Raw genomic sequence first — 16679 nt, forward strand, 5'->3', positions numbered from 1 at the left:
CATGTGTACAAATAAAAAAACCCCATTCTGCGCAAAAAAAGCTTCAAACTTCCTTTTTGCCAAGGTCGTTCACACCTATATGCTTTCTTTCATGTCATGTTTTTCCAGAAAGCCTTTCCTAGGTAAAAAAATGAAAACACCCTAAAAGTCACCAACCAAGAAATATCTTCTGGTTGCAGTGGCTGCAGATGAGTCTGCTGACCACAGGTTGCTTGCGCCTTCCTACGCTCACCAAAGCGCTTCAGCGGATTTAGGATTTTGTTCACATAATCTGAACAGCACCGTGATCTTTGAGACTGGGTTTGTCTAGCAGGTCCTTTAACTGGATGCCTGCATAGTCTTCCCGCAGTGACGCAGTGTGTCATGCCATGCTTTGTGAAGAAGGATAGATAAAAATTGCTTCAAAATATGTAATAACTTGGAGTGGTGGAGTTCTTGCCTAAGACCCCCTTTTTAATGTGGGTAGATGGATAAATCCTAATCCTATGGATGAGGAAGTGAAGACAGGATGCTACTCTCAGTTCTCAGCATCGCCAGAGCACATCCGTGGCAGAGCTGGGAATAGTTCTCGTTCCTGTCGTGCTCAAACTGCAAAGCTGATACAGGCACTCTGGGGATATTAGTTAACGTATGTGTCTGTCGCAGTCTCCCAGTGCGGTACGGTGCTGGGGTATTTCTTTACCCGATACTGGAACGGGAGTCAGCGTTTCTCCCTGCCCCTGCCGACTGGGCATTCTGGTCATTTTGCCATCTTGCACCTTCCTTTTGTCACCGAGGTGTGTGGCTGATACAGGTTTGTAGCTTGCTCTCTTTGCCCCTGTTGTGTCTGTAAAGGTACCGGGCTAGATTTAACTGGACACTGGAGTGCAAGGGGAATTTGCAACCCCATCTAGAGATGCAAAGTAAGAACTGTTGCAGACAAAAATTGTCTCTTGTCCCCTAGTTATTCCACACGTATCCTCATCCTGCTAGGCAGGATATAGCGTAGTACAGATTTCAGAAAGAATTGACAACCTGAAGACAAGCAAAGGGGACTTGCAGCCCAAGTGAATGTCCTCAGCACAAGTTTCTGTGTGCACCGTTTTCAACAACTGTGGATAAAATGTGGGTGTGGCAAAAGCCCTTCTTTCTGTGGCATAGCTTTCTCTTGACTGTTCTCATATGTGATTAGCTGAAGGTGTGTTACAAGTTTATTCATGCATTGCCTTCTCTTGCTTCTATTCTCCTCTTCCTCCACCTGCAGGCTTTGAATTACTGTACCAGCCAGATGTGGTCCGACTGTACCTCTCCATCCTCACCGAAAGTCAGAACTTCAACACTCTGGAAGCTGCAGCAGGGGCATTGCAGAACCTCAGTGCTGGTAACTGGATGGTGAGTGCAGCCTTCTCTCTAGCCTTTTTCGTTTCCTTTGTGTAAGTAAAGAACAAAGCTGTGTCCCATTATAAGTGTGCTGTCACTTTGTGCATTTACATCTCCTTTAAAAAGGAAGGAGGTGGGAACTCCACAGAAATTGTTTCTCTCTTATTTGCCCACTTAAGATGTTTCGCAGCTTCTGGACAGATGGTGTTTACATAGTGGAAGTGTCACTGAGCTCGTGACTATTTAACCATGAGCAGGTTTTACTGCTTAAACCACTTAGCCATTGCTTTGTCCATTCAGGAAAGCCTGTTGTTAGGTGTTTAAATGTCCTGGATACTTAATTCATTGATTGTCAGATTGCTCAGGAAACTGCACTCCAGATTGTCCTCTGATACCTTCTCTGAAGCACCCCGAGCACTAAGCAGGCAGTTCTGTCAAAGGTGCGCCTCATCACTTCTGGAAGTGCATGGTGAAGTGGGACTGATCAGCAGCTGGAGATCAGCAGGGTGGTGTTTCACAGCTGCCTTGAGTGCAGTTTATTTTAAAATTTGTCATGAAACTGAATAAAAGCATGAAGTTGGAGGTGGGGGAGGACAACAGATGCTTTGGATGCTTTACTGCTCCCTCAAAATGACCTCTTTTTCCTAATCCAGAGGGATGTGTTTTCACACAGAGGTGTGTACAGAACAGATGCTGGTAGGTGATGCTCCATCCTTCTATTTCTGTTCTCTTTCCCCAGCACCTTGCTAAGCTAAGCTAGGATGAACTTCTACACCCTTTCTTCCTTGGTGCTTGATGAACTTGAATGATGGGTTAAGTTAGAGCTGCATCAGCACACCCAACCTAACTAGTCTTTGCAGGGAAAAAAAATTAATCACAGCGCTGAAAGAAATGCCAGGGGCAAGGACAGGGCAGGTATGTGAACTCACAGTACTTCGTGTTGTTTCTTTTCCCTTCTGTGTTCTGATCAGTGGTCCACGTACATCCGTGCAACAGTGCGGAAGGAGAGAGGCTTACCGGTGCTTGTGGAGCTGCTCCAGTCCGACTCTGACAAGGTTGTGAGGGCTGTGTCAATTGCCCTGAGAAACCTTTCCATGGATCGTCGCAATAAAGATCTTATAGGTATCTTCTGAACTTTCTAACCAGGCTGGGATCTTGGATACCCTTGGGAGACCTCACATTTGCTGTCACTTGTGCTGGGGATTCCTTTTTGTGTGCAGTTCCATCCACACTGTGTAAGGTTGCCCTGTCACCACCAGGCTGGAGGGCTGTCACCTCGGGATGTATTTCCAGCCCGTTCAAAACAGCCATCAGTTGAGGGAAATCTCTAACCCAGGAGTAAAACCAGATGTAGGGCTTTGCAGGAGAGGGGAGTGTGCGTAGGTGTGCAGAGCACTGGGTGGGTGAAGAGTGTTCTTGCCTCTTCCTTAGCCCTGGCTGACAGGGCACGGGTGCTCCTGCTCGCACACGGTGGTTGCAGACATGTTGCTCCTTAGGTCTGCTGTTTGGATCAGTGGGGGTCTTACCCTTGGCATGCTGAGCTGAAGTGGGCTCTCAAGTTATCCCTGTGTTTTCACTTCCTCCTCCCTTCTCATCCTTTTCTGTGCTAGTCACTTGTAGAAGCTGGACACCAGACAACTGACTCATCTTTAGCTTAGTTCTTCAGCGGGGCTCGCTAGCTCCTGTCCGAGGGGGTAAATAATCATTCACTTGGAAGTTCAGCTGTACGTTGAGTTTTCCTCTGGATGCCTCTGTATTGAAGTGATATATTTGTTTAAAATACAGCCTCGTCAGGCCAGGAAATACTGGTCACATGTTTAGAGCTGTCATCCAATCTGATACTAACAAATGGCAGGGGGGGATTCTGCCTTAATACGTCAGGTTCTGTTTTTAATAGTTCAGAGGTGTAGCCAGGCAAATGGTACAGACAGACATCTGGAAGTGATAAACTCCTGACTCCCTGGTTTTTTTCCTCCAGCACTACACATTGTGAAGGCCAACTGCACCCAGGAGGAGATATTCTTACCTTTGCTGGGGGAAGGTTAATCAATGCATGGCTGCGCACCTTGCCCCAGAAGGCCTATTACAAGGCTTTTTGAGTAAGCCGTGCGCGTGTATTAGCATGAATATGTGGCATTAGCAGCAGCTACTGGATGCTTTTTCCCTCAGGCGTTGCAAAGTATGATAGATGCTGGCTGTAAAATTCCCAATAAAGGTTGCTTTTTTTTCCCTTCCTCAATACCTTTTAGCGCTCATGATGAAGGAGTTTGTCTTGGGCATCAACTCTCAATCACCTTGAAATAATGAATGATAAATAAGCTGCTAAGTTACAGTCTTTAGGTTCAAAACACATGCGCTATAAAGTTTTTATTTTTTGACCTGGTGAGCACTCCTGAGTTTTATCACTGAGGATGGGAAGCTGAAATTGTTATTAGGGCTGGCTAATCCTATCTCTTCCCCTTATCTAGGTAGTTATGCCATGGGTGAGCTGGTAAGAAATTTGCCCAGCAGGCAGCAGAGATCTGCAAAGAACCTGGAAGAGGATACCGTGGTTGCGGTGTTGAATACCATCCATGAAATCATTACTGACAGCTCAGAAAATGCAAGGTCTCTGATCCAGACACAGGGCATTCAGAAGCTGGTAGCTATCAGCAAGTCAAGGTAAGTGATAGTTGAAAACAAAATGGATAAGAACTCACTGCAAACAGGAAAATGTCACTATGAACAACAGCTTTTGCTTTGTGAACGCTTTCAAGCATCCTAACCTTTCCGAGCAATTAATATATGTGCAGTAGAAACAGCACCTTTAATAGGTTTACTTGATATTTAAAAAAAGTTAATTAGTAGTCACTTCAGTCATGTCAGGACATGCTCTCTCCTTGTCAGACACATCTTAGCACCACGTATGCATCTAGCAGACATCATTTGCAGTGAAACAGTGATGTTTATTTTTAGTGTGAGAGGCCTTTTTCCTGTGGCTGCAATTCCATTCCTGGAATGCCAGTGACGGAATCTCTTGAAGTAAAACAGTTAATGATGTGCAGTAATCGTTCTGGCTGAAGGGCTGGTGGTGGTAATGTGAAGTGACAAATTTTCACTCTGCAGTTCTCTTAAAAACACTTCTGGCTGCTTTAGAGGAAAGTTGGTTTCGTACAGTTCACCCAGTCGGATGCTGGAGGTGTGTGTTCAGCAGACTTTCGGGAGAGCAGCTGAAGACTTTGTTGGGTCACATTGTTATGAAATACAAGAGCTAACCAAGAGGGTGCTTGTGTACTGACTTAGTAAGGAATTGATAAAATTGCTTTTTCTGTTTAAAATAGCTTATTTTTTCCTGACTCAAATTGCTTTGGAAGTTACTCTAAACCGTAAAGCAACTTCATTGAATTGTGAGGAATACACGTAAGATGGGGTGAAGGTTTGAAAAGTGACTTAGAACTTAGGGGTTTTTTTCCTATATAAATCCAGGCAGGATGGAATCTTACCTGATTTTTTTATTAATGACAGCTACAAGACGAATGGGTCACCCTGGCCTTGGCGCTTGCCCAGGATTACAAGTGAAAACCCAGAAGTCTGCACAATTTACAACTTCTGGATTTTTTTGGTTTTGTCAGCAAATACCTCTAGATATGAAGAAGTCACAGAATGGTTTCATATGTATCCTGTAGCTTCTAGGTTCAAAGAATAGCCGCGTAGAATACTAGGTATCTCCTGGATATTGTTTTGGCGCAGAGGTCAGCAGAGGAATAGTCTCCCATTGCTTGATACTTAAGCTCTCATTTTATCTTGCAAAGCAGTCAGTCTCCCAGAGAAACAAAAGCAGCATCTCACGTTCTTCAGATGATCTGGAGCTATAAAGAACTACGAAATGCCCTGCAGAAGGATGGATGGAACAAATCGCACTTCCAGGTAAAGGTGCTGGGTCTTGGATTCAGTTATGGAAATACCCATTCTGAGTTGTCTCGTTTGAAACATTCCATCTAGCAGTGTAGGGCAGCCACCCGTTCTTGACGTACAAGCCTCCTCATCTTCCCTTGGGAAGAGGTTTTGCTCCTTTTCCAGGCCAGCTCTCTGGAAGGCCAACAATGCTGCCATTTAGATAACAGGAATAAAATTCCACCACCAAATCTGTATGAAAATAAAAATATTCCAGTGCCTTATTGCCAACAGAAGGGGGCTTAGCAGCACACCGTAATGTCTCCGTACTGTTGGTTTGTTTATTTTCTTGTTCAACTTCCCCAAGTAGCAATTTCGTATTTATGTGATTTCTGTCTCCTAGTCTGTTTCGGCAACTCCAAAGGGTTCCAAAGGCGCTGCTGGCAGGTCTGGCTATGACGACAGCACTTTGCCTCTGGTGGATAAAAGTCAAGGTCAGTTCTGCTCTTCATCGCTTTTTCTGTTGTGCTTTGCTTGTTTAATTTCTGGGTTTGCTGCATCTGTGTTACCGGCGGGGGGAAGGGGTAAAAGTGTGTTATTTGTCTGGTGGTTTTCACTCCACGGTCCCAAAATGATCAATTAGCTGGATATGGATACTATTCCTTCCCTTGTGAAGCGTACACTACGGATGTTTTCTCAGCTTGTGCACAGCATAATCAGTTGAATCTTCCTGGGAGAGTTTGGAGTGGCACTTGGAAAGAGGAGAACAGCCTTGTTTGACAGTGTCTTGTCAAATCTCGCCTTCAGCCAGGCGGTGGGCTTGGCCGTACCCCTGCTCAGCACTGGAGTCTGTTCCTTTCTAAATAAACACGCCTGTTTCGGCACTGCTTCTTCCTCTAATGTGCCCTTGTTTTCAGGAGATGGGTTTATCCAAACCCTGCCGCAACCTGTCAGTGCTTTTCTGTGAGGCCTGATGGAGCCACACCAACACTGGTTAGCTCCAGCTTTCGTTCCACGGCGATGGCTTTGTCTCTGAATCTCGTTCTAGTTTCCAGCGCTCAGACTTCTCAATTCCTTTTCAGAAACCTTTAGTCTCCCGCCACAGTTTGCCATGTTGCACTTCACCTGGTTGAACTGCAGATTACCCCAGAAAAGACAGCCCCATGCTGCCCTGCCCGTTTCCACCTTCCTGTCTTTGATCAAACCTGGCAGGTTATGCGGGCAGAGGATGACTTGGGTCGGGTTGCTGCTCTGACAACAAACTCTGTTTTCCTTGTGGGTTAGTTTTCTGTTGGCTCAGCAGGCCGCTTGGTTGGATTGTGTGCCACGGGAAGCTGCACCCTTACTTCCTTTCTCCTCTGTTCTGGAGAGCAGAGAGAGGAGCTTGTTAATAGCAGTAGGTAGCACGAGGCAGAATTGCTGTTTCTGTTATCCCTTGGAGAGAGGGAGTTGTGCATTACAGTGCCAGAGCAGAAAATGTAAGGATTACATGAGCTCTCTGGAGAGCTTAAATCCAACTTCCCTTTCTGAATGGGTAACGGTTGAATAGTTTGGGGTTTTTTAGAATAGTCTCTGCATTCAGTACTTTATGGATCTCTCTGGTCCTGTGACTAATTTAAAACTACCAGGTTTTGAGAAAAGCGGACGTAACGCAAGTCGTTTCAATGTTTCTCTTTTATAGATAACGAGAAGGCTGGGAGTCGTGATATGATACCTATGGATGAACTTGGCCCAGGTAAACTCCGTCATAGATCAAACTCTGTCCGTTTCAATAGAGCACACTGTCACTCACCGCAAAGTTCAGCTGTTTCTCCAGGAGATATTATTTCAGATGGATAAAGCTGACATTTAAAAACAGAACATTACCTTACAAAAGATTGGTCAGTGTCTTCCCTCCTCCCCCCGTCTTTTTTTCATCTTTTAAATACACGTAGTGTGTGCACACCAACCTCTCCACTGCATCGAGCATATACTGGAGATAGACTGGTCTGGCTTTCGTTCCGGTCTCTGGCCCTGGAGGTTGCATCCCCCACTACAGATCAGGAAGTCTGGGGATTCAGAAGGAAAAAGGAGCTGAAAATTTACTTCAGTGTAATGCCCGTGTTTGAATCTGTTCTGCCTGTGTTTTCTGTAGGGAACACCAGAAGTAAGTTAGTGTGTATGATATTCCTGGCTCCACTTTTCATTCACTTGTGTCTAGCTGAGCTCGGCTGTTCCCGTAGACGGAGAACAGCCACCTGCTGTCAGTGGAGTGCTTCGAGATTGATACGCTCTGTAGTGGAAGACGTGTAGAGGTGGTTTCTCGTGACTGAGGTGGATAAAGGTGCTCTGTGGTCTCTTGGGAATTTACTACTTCCAGTTGATGTTTTTTTTATTTAAATACCTATATTAATGCCTCCAGATGAAAGAGTTTGATAAAGTGCTCTTTGTGATTGTGCTGAACAAAAATAGCAAGTTAGAACCACAGCTGAAAGCCAGGCACGCTCAGAAGTTAAAATAGCAGTTATATATTACCCTGCGTATTCTTAGAAAAATGAGATGCCACCTGCCATGAATCACCTGCCCTTGTGTATTTTGCCGAAGGGAACCCTGAAACGCTTGTTCTCCCAACGGAAGGAAGCATCCTCGGGAAAGGTGGCCGGGCAGGATGGCCGTGTGCTGGCAGGTGCTGCAGACTGGGCAGTGCTGATTGTTTATGGCCTCGATATTAATTGTTGCCTTATGCTTTCAGGAGTTACTGGTACAGCTCTGAGTACAAAATGAAATGCAAATTAACAGCCTATGTACAGCATCAGGCGGAGTTTCTGGGTCATTCTGTTCTCTTTATTGCTATGAGAAGATGAAACCTATCAAGTTTTCCTGACCCCAACTCGGCTGCTTTTTAACTCCCAACACAACTACAAAACTCTGTGCTTTTTCAGAGGTCAGCTGAGAAGAGACTGGATTAATTTATCCAGTTCACTATTCTTAATTCCAAGGAACTAGAATAATATCTGTGTGCATCTCTTTCTTTCAGGCTCTTCCAAATGCCCCCTGTTTTTTGTCTGATGGGCATACTTACACGAAGAGCTGCTCTAGATTGTGTTTTCTGATTTCTGACTTCACTGTGGTCTGTTGTATTCTGGAGCTGAAAACAGAAAGTTGAGAGAGGAATAAACAAGGCAAGAATGGGACATGCTCCTATCGACCAGTATATCTTCTGTCTGTACGTTGGATTGTATTAACTCAGAATAACGCACTTATACCTCGGAGCTGCAAGGTCTGTGCAGGCCTCCTTTATGCCACAGAAACAGTTAGTTCTGATCACTTTTTAGAACGAATCTGAAACCTAGGAGCAGCAGTGCTTTCTGATGCCTTTCAAGAGCTGTGATCCTTGGGGCACTGAGGTATTACTTCTCTGATGCAGCTTCCTTCAAGATATTTCTCATTTTATTAGGTCAAATCATGAGCTGCCTATCTCTGCTGCTGCTTATCTTGACGGAGTCATAGCACAGCGTGTGGGTTTTAGAAACACATAATCCATTAGTGCCGATGTGCGCGGCGCCGTTAGCATGCAGACCACACAACGGTGGGCTGGCAGCATGACTTGCAAAACATGTTGGAACTTAGGAAGAATATGAAGTTCTTGACTGTTCTTGGTTGACAGACGTGCAAAAGCTTGATCTCCCTGTTGCTGCTGCCCTGGCTAAGTGTGTGTTGGGGGGGGTGTTAATTTTTATAGCAGCATTAAAGATCTGTTGTGCTTTTAATTTTTTGTGGTTACAGTCCTTACTGTTGACCCTGCTCCCTGGGAAGTATCACAGCTGCCATACTTCACTTAGTAGCTGTTGCTTTCTGGGTGTGGGTTAAAGGTTTCCTTTGTATCTTGGCAATTCAGTTAAAAATACTTGTGGATCATCCATGATGATGGCACTACAAAAATGCAGAGTGATCCGTTACATCTTTGTGAGTATAATTAATAGATTATAAAAAGCTACCACTCGACTGTTTTGAGTTTGATTTTTTTGGGGGGGAGTAAACATGCTTCCATCATTTAAATATACACCTGTGTGAGCTGTTTACTCCTGAATAAATGATGAACCTTTAGATTAGGATACGACTTCCTAGCAGTACTCATGCCTGTCATTTGAAAGAGAATTACTGGTCACGCGTTCCTCCACAAATGCTGGCTGGGTGCAGCTGGTAGGCCTTAGTGTTGTTCTTTTATGTTTGAAAGGAATAGCCAAGAATGTTGGGCATGTTCATTGTCAACAAGTAATTGTAAGTAAAGCTCAGTGTAGCAATTATTTTTGTGCTTTAAGATCTGTGTAGCACATGTATAGCTCCAAAATCCTTTCGTTATTTTTAGGCAGTGTGATTAAATAATCTGCTGCTATCCACAATGCCATAAATACACGCTACTTCAGGTGCTTGTTGCAGGGCTGGGTGTGCTTCTGAGATGCACAGGGAAAATACAGCTTTTTTTGAGCCTAACCTGGCTGTGGGCAGCCTGTACATCATTCAGGGGTCTGCGACTGTTCGGTACAGGTCACCCTAGCTGCATGTGCTTTTGTCACATGGGCAAACAGTGCCCCTTTATGCCATGGGAAGCCCACAAAAAACGATGACTGACTTTTTCTTTGTGACCTGTTGCGGGCAGGTAATAAACCAGGAGAGGAGCGTTTTGGTAGTTCATGTAAAACCTTTTCGTGGCATTCAAAGAACCCAGTTTGTCAGGACATGGAAACGTTAATGATCCCTCAGTTATATTGGGGAAAACAAAAGCCTACAGGGAGCTATAAATTTGAGTGTCGTTTACGCCATGTTACAGTCCTGGCAGAGCAGAGCGGGAGAGGATCTATTTGTCACTGGTAACGAGGGAAAGCTGATGCATCAGGAAAATAAATTAGGATTTGCATTGGCTGACAACGATTCGCAGCAAAGGTTCGGAAATAATTAGAGCCTTTTTTTAATAAAACCCTCGCCCACTTTTCCTTGTGTTCATCACGCTTTCGTGTTGTTTCTTACTAGTCGGGGGAAAAAGCACCAACAGGTGCCACCCGGAGATGAAAGCCCAGGCACTGCAGGGTGTGCATCACGATTCCTTCCAACTTGACAGCCCCGCTTTCTCAGTGCTCTGAAGGGGAGACTCTTCCAAATTATTGTCGTGTCCTGCTAGTAGTCAGGCTCAGGAACAGTGGGAACATGCAGAGCATTCAGAGAATGAACACAGCCAATTTATCAGGCTGCTAAGCAAGGAGTACAAGTTTTGGGCTGAATTTGGAGCTCATTAGCCACAGGGCGCAAGATGACAACTTGCTGCTTTCCTTGGGCGCACTGAAAAGTGCAGCAGGCTGGGATGAAAACAGTGCTGCTTGCTAATGAGTGCCAGCACCTGGCAGTGACATAAAAAGAGGGCTTTTCTGTTTTGTTTTAAGCTGGTAAAAATGAAATTTCAGCGCAGGAGTGCATGTGAAAAGCTGGCTCCCAGCGTCTTTGGGTTGGTGGTTTATTTTCCTGTTTCTTTGCTGAAGAATTCTGCTTGCATCAGCTCTGTTTCTGCTCTTATTTGTGCTTCATGCCTGACTGTCATGTTATTTCTCCTCAGATGGGTACTCCACCATCGATCACCGGGACAAAGAGCGCAAATACAAGACCAGTGATAACACAGGGGATGCCTCGGAGAAAGAACCTTTAAAAGTGAGCTTCCTCTTACTGCTGAAGGCTAGTTAGTGCCTTTAAGAAAGGAAGCCTGGTATCCTCAGCAAGAAGTACAGGGCAGTGACTCGCCAGGGGGCTGTAAAGGGCTTTTTTTGAGATAAAGGCACCATTTTGTAACTTGGCACTTGGCCAACTAGAAATAAAAACAAAACGCTGCTTGCCAGCCTAGGAGCAAATGCAGGCAATCGCCGTATTCTTGGGAATGGATGAGGTGGTAAAAATAGGAAGTGTTCTGTCACCCTCATCCCTAGCTGTGTGTGCTTGGGCTTTGATCTGAGGATGGTCACTTCAGACTGTCACGCTGCTTTATGGTTTCACGGCGAGAAGCAGGTGTGAGCTTGTGTGTCCGTACAGCACCGTGGCGACGGTCTTCATTTCCACCGCACTTGTTTGCACTCCTGGTGCTGGACTATGGGCATGGGCCAAGGAGATGGAAGGAAGGAGACACATGGAGTTATGCATGTGCCTTCCAGAAACAAATTTAGACAGCTTTCTGAGTTTAAAAAAAACCCTTCACCAAGCTTTTTGTATTGTGGGTTGTGTGCAAATGTGGCGCAGTGGGCTCTGTGTAATTTCTGTTGCATTGCTACACCTTTTCAGTGGGCCTTTTAAGAAGTCACTAAGTGCTGTGACCATCAGTCTGCTTGGCCTCAGAACTTGTGTCTTCCCCTGGGGACATAATTCCAAGGAGGCAAGGGAGGAAGAGGAAGATTCAGTGAAAACAGAGTCAGTAGTAGGAAACTGTTGTTAGCCTGCAGAAGGCTGTTCTTCATAACCTTCAGCACATTGCTGATAGTATGAGAAAATCCAGGGGATTCATGTTCAGTGGAAACAATTAAACTTCAGTCAGTTGAAAGGAAAACCCACTGTTACTGAACAAGGGGAATAAAAATGTGATTGGGAGAAAAATCTTTCCATAGGTCATGAATTAGGAATGTGTCCTGCTGCATCAGTTTGCCGGTATTAACCTGCCTGGTCCTGCACTTCCTGCTGCCCTGCCTTTTTGTGAAGGTCTACCCTGGGGAATGGCTTCAATCCAGCTGGACTGTTTAAGCACAGATCACCCTTTTCAATCTGCCAGTGCTGGATGTAGCTGTGCCCTCTGGAAGGCAGCAGGGCTGGGCTTTTTGGTAGAGGTGGTTGTGCTCCTTCACTTGATTTTGGAATGGATACAGCTGAGTCAGTTCATGCAGCCTGTGCCCCTGCTCCGGCGTGGCAAGAGCTGGCCCTGCCTCAACCAATATCAACTAAATGAACCGCCTTCTTCCCTCGCCACAGTTCTGATACGTTTTGCGAGGCTGCAGGAGGAATGGATGCACCAGGTGACATGCGAATGTTGATCAATAGCAGCTTGACAGAAAATGGCTTTCTATGGAAAATAAGATAAGGCAGAAAAATTAACCAATGCCTGTGGTTTTTGCCGCTCAAAAGTCATTAAAGTGGTTTGATACAACCCTCAGAATCACATCAAGCAGCCCAAACTCCAGTGTATGTCTGAAGCACCACCCAGAGTTCGGTGAGTATCAGAAGTGTGGCCAGCAAGTCGAGGGAGGGGATTCTCCCCCTCTGCTCTGCTCTTGTGAGACCCCGCCTGGAGTGCTGCGTCCAGCTGTGGAACCCTCAATATCAGAAGGATATAGACCAGTTGGAGTGGGTCCAGAGGAGGCCACGAAGATGATCAGAGGGCTGGAGCCCCTCTGCCTTGGGGACAGGCTGAGAGAGGTGGGCTTGTTCAGCCTGGAGAAGAGAAGGCTCCGGGGAGACCTTAGAGCTCCTTCCAGTGCCTGAAGGGGCTACAAGAAAGCTGGGGGGGACTTTTTACAAGGGCCTGTAGTGACAGGACAAGGGGGAATGGGGTTAAATTGAAAGTGGGGAGGTTTAGATCAGATATCAGGAAGAAATTCTTCCTGGAGAGGGTGGTGAAGCACTGTGACAGGTTGCCCAGAGAAGCTGTGGATGCCCCATCCCTGGAAGTGTCCAGGGCCAGGCTGGATGAGGCTTGGAGCAACCTGGTCTAGTGGAAGGTGTCCCTGCCCATGGCAGGGGGGTTGGAACTAGATGATCTTTAAGGTCCCTTCCAACCCAAACCATTCTATGATTCTATGAGTAGCTACTTTGCTTTGATGAGCAAAAAAGACATTTAACCCCAACAATGTGTCGCCCGTAGTGGGTGCTTCCCATTGGTTTTAAGGACAGAGTGTGGCCTGAATTCACCCTGCTGTACACCTCAGAGGTGTGCACTGCTGTGCCCTTAGGTGGGCAGAGCTGAGTAGCTGCTACTTATCCTTCTCCCTGTGCTGTGAGACAGAAATCTGTCTGTGGGGTCTTCTGACTTGGGAACTGTCTGGTAACCGTGGCTCTGAGGCTCAAGAGTGGACCAGAATTGCAACTAATGATGGCAGGGAGTGCAGCCTTTTTGCTGTTGCAGGTGCTTTTGCCAGTATTGTGTCTTTGCTGACCTTGTTTCTTTCTCTACCACTAATTTTCCTTGTGCTCCTTTAAGCTGACTTGTTTGGTGGTTTTGTTTGATTAATCCGCTCTGTTTTGCCTTTAACTCCTCACCCTGTGCTGCAGAATGACACAAATAGGAAAAACATTAACAGGAGTAACAGGGCTTCGGTGAATCTGGTGGATGCCGGTGACATTAAACCCCAGCCTGTTGACTCCTGGGTCTAATTTGCATGCATGGTAGGTCTTTTTAATGGTAATTGGTGCTAGTGATTAACTTGTGTCATGCATGATCTGTATGGCTGTGGAAGTCAAGGCTAACTGCTAACTGGGTCCTTTCACACAAATGAAAATGCATTTGAAAAAAAGAAGTGCTGTTTATATTATTCAGTGTATCCTTAATGAAATGCAATCAAACAGCACTGTGTGATTAAAAAATAACCTGTCAAATAACCAGACAGAAAATTAGTATTGCAAATGATTGGTTGTCAGCTGAAATGTGAGAGATCTTTGCTGCTAAGCCATGGGAATGAATTTGAATAGTGTGTTCTGCTTCCAACTGGTTTTTTCCCCTCTGTGCTCATTATAAGGATTAGCCTGAGACTTAAGGAAAAGCATATCCTTCACTATTTATGGATGTCCCCTGAGGTTCCCATGAATGACGCAGCCGTGCCCACCTGCAGGATGGCTGCTGGCTGTACACAAGTTGCTTTGGAAGGAAGATGGTTTGGGTTACACAGTAAACATTGACCCACAACTCCCACTTCTCAATTCCTTTTTCTTCCCTCTGTCGCTAGGGAGAGGTGCCTTTTTGTCGCTTTCTAGTTCTCTGCCTTCACCACGTGCCAAGTTCCTCCGTAATGTCACTGGCCTTTCCTTGCTCCTGCAACTGCTAATCTGTCTCCTGCTGTCTTGCTAGACAGCCCTCCAGCCCTTACACCTCCTGGCACCTCGTCACGTGTGGTGCCATGTTTCGAACAGCGGGTTTTGTGCCCCTGGCTATGTCTAAAGGAAAATCTTAGTGGCTGTTGTGAAGGCACTGGGCAACTTTCCCACAGAGTGGACAATAGGCCTTTAAGGCCTGAATTCCAAAGCATCATTCGCTCCCGTAATTCTACATGGAAAACGCTTCCATTGGTGGGAGAGAACTCTTGTATGTTTTTGGGGTGTGGCGTTGGATTATTTTTCCCCCCCTCCTCCTTCATTTCAGAGTCTAGTAAGTGTGCTAAGTGTTTACAGATTGTCTCTGTTCCCGGGCTGGAAGCACCTGCCCAGGGCAGTCTTTCAACACTGCCGCCTACTCCGCGCAGCCTCGGAGCAGGCCCTGGCACCGACGGCTTCCCACGGCTGGTCGGCACTGTGGTCAGCCTTTTTGGCCCAGCCAGAGGGCAGGGATAAACATGTGTAGTGCCCACATGCCTCAATCCTCTGAGCAGCCAAGGCTGACGGGGGCCGGGGGGGGTTACAGGCTTTGAGGAATGATGTCTGAGCTTGTTTCCTCACAGTCCTGCCCTTCAAGGAACCCCTGTGTTGGGGATAGGTTGGCATTTCCAGTCACTGTCCTACCACTGGGTGATGGAGATCACCAAGGTTGTGTTACTTGCTGGAATTAACCAGTTTCGACTTTATTTTGCAGGGCTAGAGTCCAACCACATTTTTTTTAATTGAGGGGGAGAAACAAACATTGAATCGACACAGAGGATCTCATCAGTCACCACTGCCATTCAGATTTGGAGGGCGCTGCATCACTGACCAGGCTGCAGATTCTGGGAGGATGCGGGGAGAAAACACAACTGACGGCCGTTGCCAACGCGGAGCACCATGCCTTACAGCCAGACAGTTTGCTTTTGAACTCGGTTACATTCCCACCAGAAACAGCCACCACCTCCCCCTCCCTCCCTCTCCTGCAAGAAGGCAAGAAAAGAGAATCCAGGCTTCGAGCTGGCGGCGTTCGTAGGTGACTCCGGGGTGTGGATGGTGCCAGGGATGAGAGGTGAAGGTCGTGTGGTAGCAAAGACGACTGCTTCACCAGTGAAACTGCAGAGTATTTGAAATAATACCATAGGTGTAGCCATGAAGATAGTAACACTTTTCTGGTTTGGGGCTCGGGTTTTTTTTTGTTTTGTTTTGGGAGATTTCTTTTGAGCTGTGAATCTAACATTTTTTCAAGTTCTTTGAAAAATGTGTAGGTTTTCTTTATTGTTTCCACAGAAAAAGTGCAGGAATGATGAGTGGGTTTATTGGATTTCAGTGAAGGGAGAAAATGCAGAACAAAAACTACTAAACGCTGGTCAAATGAACTGGAGGGTGGGTGACAAAATTGATGCAAGCTGTATAATCTGCTTTTAGAGTAAGCTATATCCATCACAGTGCGACATTACCATTATAACCTGGTGTACAATGCTTCTGCCTTCTGAATTCTGTAATGGCTCTGTTTTTATTTCCACACATTGAAAAGCAGCTTATTGAAGGTTTCAGCGTCCCTGGTTCAGAAATCTGTGCTGAGAAATGGAGTTGGCTGGCTTTTCATTTTTGTGTCCTCAAAGATTGCAGGAAGGAGCTTTTACATTTTAAATGTACCAGTTTTGCATTGATGATGATTAACAATTTCTTGTGCCGTAGCTGTTAACAGCATTGGAAGAAAATAGGAGCTTTTTTGTAGGATGTCTTATGTTGAACACAGCGTAAAATTTAGATGGGTCTGTCACTTGTATTTGATGGTAAATTTATCGCTGTTGGATCCACGTTTGCTTGGGGCTGTCGGTCCTGATGAGAAGCGCCACAAAGGGAATGGGTGTGGCATCTTTAAAATCATGGCGATTTCTGTGTTCCTTCGGTTTCGTTTTGAGATGACGTATTTCGGTTGGTGTGAAACGTCACCCACGTGCAACTGTTCTCTGAGATGCCACGGCCCGCTTGGTGTAGGAGGGAGTTTTTACCTCAGGAGGACGCACTCTGCGTGTTCGGTGTCTGGTAGCGCCACTGAATGACTGTGGGTGGCTGATTCTCTCCAGGCACTGGTTGAGCGAAGGCAGGAGGTGAGAATAGGAAGCAAATGTCTCACTAGTAGCATTAGAGGACTTTTGCTGATTTTATTTGGTTGCCACTGTATCTAGTTTGAAACAAGCTCCTAAAAGCGGTGTCACTGGAAAGCACATTTTTTTAATCTTGCAAACATCATTTCCGGTTTTCAGTGCCTGCTGTTTCCTTTGTAATTAAAAAGGGGAAATATCCTACAACCTCACCTCCCCCAAAATATGACTGTAATAGTAAACAGCTAAAAGTTTTGTAAAAAAAAA

General features: G+C 45.8%; 1 protein-coding gene across 1 annotated transcript; it reads left to right on the plus strand.

Annotated features, from left to right (window-relative positions):
• Positions 1–1243: 1243 nt before the first annotated feature.
• LOC104505273 (armadillo repeat protein deleted in velo-cardio-facial syndrome-like) lies at positions 1244–15382 on the plus strand (the record flags this gene model as incomplete). The annotated part of the gene is made up of 9 exons (XM_010154620.1): positions 1244–1371; positions 2331–2481; positions 3828–4020; positions 5154–5265; positions 5636–5726; positions 6914–6967; positions 10820–10911; positions 13507–13620; positions 15017–15382. Coding segments are annotated over 8 exons (923 nt in total), but the record flags the coding sequence as incomplete, so codon positions are not given.
• Positions 15383–16679: the final 1297 nt, after the last annotated feature.

The sequence above is a fragment of the Eurypyga helias genome, unplaced genomic scaffold (genome assembly GCF_000690775.1).
Source record: "Eurypyga helias isolate BGI_N326 unplaced genomic scaffold, ASM69077v1 scaffold41026, whole genome shotgun sequence".
NCBI lineage: Eukaryota > Metazoa > Chordata > Aves > Eurypygiformes > Eurypygidae > Eurypyga > Eurypyga helias.